The sequence below is a fragment of the Musa acuminata genome, chromosome BXJ1-9, assembly GCF_036884655.1.
Source record: "Musa acuminata AAA Group cultivar baxijiao chromosome BXJ1-9, Cavendish_Baxijiao_AAA, whole genome shotgun sequence".
Taxonomy (NCBI): domain Eukaryota; kingdom Viridiplantae; phylum Streptophyta; class Magnoliopsida; order Zingiberales; family Musaceae; genus Musa; species Musa acuminata.
Window position 1 is genome coordinate 20,444,123 of NC_088335.1, and position 5,567 is coordinate 20,449,689.

General features: G+C 37.3%; 1 protein-coding gene across 1 annotated transcript; it reads right to left on the bottom strand.

Annotated features, from left to right (window-relative positions):
* Window positions 1-549: 549 nt before the first annotated feature.
* On the bottom strand, window positions 550-4,157 carry LOC103974362 (alpha-humulene synthase). Its single transcript, XM_065083406.1, has 7 exons — window positions 3,988-4,157; window positions 3,453-3,711; window positions 2,782-3,154; window positions 2,228-2,446; window positions 1,943-2,078; window positions 1,611-1,859; window positions 550-1,066 (listed from the first exon to the last, which is right to left on the bottom strand). The coding sequence occupies exons 1-7, from the start codon at window positions 4,108-4,110 to the stop codon at window positions 773-775; spliced, it is 1,653 nt and encodes a 550-aa protein (XP_064939478.1). The 5' UTR covers window positions 4,111-4,157; the 3' UTR covers window positions 550-772.
* Between the last annotated feature and the right edge of the window lie 1,410 nt (window positions 4,158-5,567).

A 5,567-nucleotide genomic window follows, 5' to 3' on the forward strand; every position in this document is an offset into this window, starting at 1 on the left:
CAATTTGTAGTAAAACATTGTTGACCAAAATATTGTACGTCGACTCCACAAGTCACTATTGCCTTAAGCGAGCTTCTCTGTCCCATTAGCTTGTCATCACTCGAATTGCTGCTTGTAGGCTCTGAAGGAGGACCATAACACACTGATAATTGAAGTGTTGAATTTTACCATCAAATCAGCCTTTTGATGCAACAGTTTTAGAGAAACGTTACGAGGGATGTCTCGATCCAGCATGTAGATGATTGTCGAAGAATCTTAATGCACATCCAAGTAGTCCAAAAGGTTGCGACTTGACCTGATGGACTGAGACGACATGAAGATGAGTTGTGAATACAGACCATCAAGAAGTTGCAAGCTTTTTTCATTTAGGAAGCATAGATGCTTTTAATTTCGTCAAACGCAGCAACATGGCTTACAAAGAAATGATGATGGAAAGATTTCTTTGGACGAGGAATAATGTGATATGGTTCATCATAGTGTTATAGTGGGTGTATGAAATAATTCCAAAACATTCAGAGAAGATTAATCTTGAACATAAATCGTCCATCATTTAGCAAAGGAGAAATTCTTCCAATTTTCATGCACTGCAATATGGTTTACAAGATCTTACATTAAGCTTTGCTTGCTATAGCTACTCAGAGCCTCTAAAATGACACTGATATAGAGACCTTTATTTCGTCTGCAAGTAATTAAGCATAATGACGTCGAGCAGTAACCCACTCCTGCAGCAAATCCTAGTATGGATAGCGGTCGTAGGAGCGTCCGACTTCAATCAAACAGGAACGGGTTGGACAAGCAACAGAGTGATACGATCTTTCATGGTAGTGTTGGAGTGGGTGTATGAGTCGATATACTTGTGTGAGTCTTCCATGGTTCGTGACAAGTTAACTAATCTTTCGAGTAATGGCATGGGGACTGCAGTTGGATTCAGACATTCTTTGTTCATATCCTTCCATGCATCTTGAACCAACATCTGCAGCTTCTTGCATGCCTCATTTGCATCAGTGCCGTATTGTTTCATGCAGCATTCTACTGTGGAAGCAGTGTGTCCTCTTTCTTGTTCCAGCTGCAACATTACCGACGGCTAATTATTTAGTCATTGTCATTTTGTAAAAGGTAATCTTCGATTCAAAAACTTGCGTTACCAATCCTATTTAACTTACGGGATAAGAAAATCTATCATAGTCATTTAAATTAGGGGCTTTGTCATAGACTTTGATATCTGTATTGGCTAGTTGTATTCAGGTATCGGTAAAATTGACGAGTACCAATATTCCATCATTTCAAACCACCTCTTGTTCACTAAAATGATCATTAAAATGACAAGAGGAGCTCTGCAGATCAGAGCAAAAAAAACTGATCAACTGAGAGGACCACTCCTCTCTCCAAAAAATGAGTGAAATGGTCACTAAAATGATTAATTAATTATTAACATGATGGACTTGAAATGTTCATGAGTAAACCCAATGACGACAAAAAAAAAGCCTCTTATTTCTTTTTGCAAGTTCGCTACAGATGGCTTGTGCTAAATAGCGTTCATAACTCACGATAACTTTGTAGGAGCAACATAAGAGAAAAAATTCAAAGCAAGTGTTTGTAGAAACTAATACCTCATGTGAATTTATATCATCCAAGACGCGACAAATTATTGAGGAAGCTTTGAGGATCGTAGGATAACTTGTAACCCATTCAAATGCCTCTTTCGTTGCCACTTCTCCCATGGCCGCAAAAGAGGCACAAGCAAGCATGGAATAAGTAGTTGTCATCATTGATACATGTAAATGTTCTTCTACTGTTGCCACATATCCTTCCACACCCCATTTGGATTCCTCAAAATAAAATCTGGCCAAGGTTTTAATCTGCATTCAAGGCAAAATAAGATACATGAATTCATAATAAGGAGATCCAGTGAACTATACTGATTAAAGGCACAGCAACACACTTCTTCCTTTAGATATAGCATTCGATACTTCTCCTCTGGTGCTAGCTCATCTTTCATTTCTTCCAAGTTATTGATCAGCTTGAGATAATAGTCTTTCATGTAGTCTGGTAGCTGATCAACAGCCTGGGCTTCCCACCTAAAGACAGAACTTAATGATCCTTAGAAAACGTAACTATGATATAATCATAAAAATTATGTTCGCTATATCATAACATATATTATCATAAGATAAAATAATAAAGAACTTCAATACATACTAATATACTGCATATGAAAATTTCAAACCTTTGGATAGCATCGGTAAGGAGTCGGCTCTCCTCTAGTGTGCTATAGTTATCATAAATATCATCCATGATAGAAGCCAGGGCTGTCAATTTGACAGTCATCACTCGTGCACGAGAATAGTGTGGTTCACTGAACACTGAATGCATCCAATAATAGCATTCCACCAATCGGTCTCGGACAAAACTTAGACTCTCGGCGAGGGCCAAATCCTTCCACCATCTTGATTGCATTAACAAACAATCAATAAGTTCTTCACAACTCAAATAAATGATCTCCTGACCTTGTTAATATTTTTTTCTCTAACACATTACAACATATCATGTAACATGAAGCTATTAATCGACATGTGTATATAAACCTTTTTCTCTAACATGTGTATATAAACCTGTTTCTTAGGCACATGAAAAATAAACCTTTTTAGGCGCATGAAAAATCTAATGTAGTTGCAAACGACTATTTGGTTGCTCCATATTCAAGTCCTATCAAGTGAGAGTTAATGATTTTGCATTAATTACTAGAATAATAAACCATATTAGAAAATAGAAAAAACTTACATGGAGAGGCTTTTAAGCTCCTCACGGTGAAGCGATTGGACTAGATTGAAATCTAGCTTGGCAAGCTCTAATAACACATCATTTCGTGTTGCATCCTCTTGGTAGATGGAGATGTAGTTTCTTGTCAAGAGCCTTTTGGTTCTTCGAAATAGAGGTGTCTCAAGGGAAAGAGACACTTTCGACAGTAATGGTGGTTCGAGATCGCTTAACATGGAGGTAAGTATGCTTCTTGTAAAAGAAATGGCTTCGTCAAGTATTGTCTCTCCATGTGTTCCAAGGTACGCTGCGTTGTATAAGCTTAATAGTCCCTCCACATCACCCTTCAAGTCAGACATGAAACTTCCTTCCTCATCTTTAAACTTGTTAAAGACATCTGCACTACGAAGCAGTGTATTCACGTCTACCGCAGACTATTTGGTGAAATATAACTGAAATCCTGCTTACTCTTGTCTACCACGAACTATTTAGTAACAATAGTTGCTTAAGCCTCTTTAAGTCAATTTTGCAGATCTTGTCTTCAAAATGTTTAATTGATCCGGTGTCAAACTTCATTTTGGATTGCCAAACCAAATGTAACTAAAGCTAGTCTAACGTGGCATTTATTTCTTTCATCATATAGGAGTGTTCAGTTCTTATATGTTCTTACACTCTCAAAGATTGAAGAAGACTACCTGGAGATATGTTATATCCATGTTGTCTAAGTAATCGAAATCGAAGAGAGGCCTCGTAGAGGCCATGTGTGTTAAAATCTGCATCATAGACTTTGCTTAATGCATCGCTTATCTCCTTCTCAAAATGATAGGCCACTCCAAGAAGTTGGATGGCATCGATCAATTGCATGGTCTGCAGTAAATCACTGTAGTCCTGCAGCATGCTCTTTATTTGCTCCCTTAGTTCTCTTGATCTTTCCTTCATCCATGCATGATTGTTCTGCATCAAATTGCAACGTAGAATGATAAAACAATGCAGGTATTCATTCCCGACCATATGAAGCGACGGGCCCACTTCTTGCAGATAGGCCAAAGCATGTTTGATTATAATAGATGCGTAGAATTTGCTCAGCTAGCAAGTTGTGCACATTGTATTTTCACGTAACCATGTTTAGTTCAGGTGCAAAAGTTATAGAATGCCGTGCTTTAGAAGAGGATGATGAGACTTGCGTAATGTAGAAGTCACACTCAAGTTTAGTTGTACTTAGATGCATGCCTGAGCTTCGGAAGAGGGTGAGACATGCGTAATGAAGTAGTCACCCCAAACGCTGGGATGGTAGCCCGAGGTCTTTCGAGCGACCTCCTCAACACCGCTTGCGACGAGGCACCGAGAGCTCATGGTCTCCTCCCCTAATCACTCCACCATATATATAATAATGAGTCGCCTTGTGGAATTGTGAGAGAGAGGAAGCCCTCATGGCTCAATATTTATAGGGGTTGAGCGATTGCCGTAATTATGTTATTACAGCGTGGCAATCAAATCTGGCATCTGGATCAACACTCAGGCGAAGCTGGTGTGGCCAACAGTAGGATATATATTATTAAAGGCCAAGTTGCTGATTACTGAATTGAACGTGGTATGTGATCTGGTTTGATCGGTGGCGTACAGGTGGGGTTCTGTAGTCATTGTCTCTCCCATTTGTTATTTGCCCTCTATCTCGAGAAACGCACCCCAATCATAGAAGGATGTCTGCTGTGACATATGCTTGCATCTCAAAAGATATAATGCATGTCGAATAAAATGCAATTGACAATCTTACTCTTCGTGATAAGTAAGATCTTTTATATCCTTCAAATATTCTATATGTATTTCGTGAATCCCCTTTTATAATTATCATAATAATTTATATATTAAAGATCATCCAAGAAAACTATGCTTAACAAGGCCAATAAAGTGAATTCTATAAATAGTATAAGGAAGTTGAGAGAGATTGTAAAATCTTATCTATGTCACGTACGAAGTTTAGTTCCTAGAAATTCTATCTATTTATAAATGATAATAAAAAGTTAAAGATAAATTATTATCAGAATAGAGAGTCTAAGATTGTTAATAGAAATCCTCCCATCAAGGGTATTCCCTAAGGTATTTGTTGAGTTCAACCCAGTGAGCTTGGATTGAACAATTGGATCTTTGAGCCCAAATCAATAATTAAAAAAAAAGGGGGAGCTTACACGTAGTTGAGGGCAGCGTGAGAGAGAAAGAGGAGAGAGATAAATAGGATTTTGAGTTTTTTTGCTTGACGATCAATGGCCAAATTTTATCAGTTTTAGCCTAAATTATATGTGGAGAATCCTTGCAGCAATCTCTAAAATCCTAACGGTGTTGATCTACGGTTTATACTCTCTGAGGTACTTTTTTACTATACCCACTTGGTGAGACCTAAATTTTTTTTTTGATGAGATCCATCCATGTGATGATGATATGCTATTTTTAAAACAAGATATGTGATATTGATGTTATTATAATCTTTTTGTTATTTTAGAGAAGACTTAGTGTGAACCTACTATTATTATTAGTCTCACTTTGTGATTGATTCATAATTCTGTTGTTTATGTTTTTCTAGTTAATATGTGTTTCTGATATCAAGTTGGTATTTTGATGAGGAATTCATTTTGATACACAAAGAGGGAAAAAGAATTATTCCGCAATAATAGGTTTTTCCTAACAAGTGGTATCAGAGCAGTAGGTTGTTTGGTGCTAGTTTTTCTTGTGTGATTGAAATAGAATAGTCAGATGATATAATTAAATTGAACTCATCAAATTATTCTACTTGGAGGCATATGCTGGAAGATTTG

Coding starts and splice junctions, on each gene's coding strand:
- LOC103974362 (XM_065083406.1), bottom strand. CDS start 4,110: ATGAGCTCTCGGTGCCTCGTCGCAAGCGGTGTTGAGGAGGTCGCTCGA. Junction 3,155..3,452: donor TGGATATAACATATCTCCAG/GTAGTCTTCTTC, acceptor TTCGTAGTGCAG/ATGTCTTTAACAAGTTTAAA. Junction 1,067..1,610: donor ATGATATAAATTCACATGAG/GTATTAGTTTCT, acceptor GTAATGTTGCAG/CTGGAACAAGAAAGAGGACA.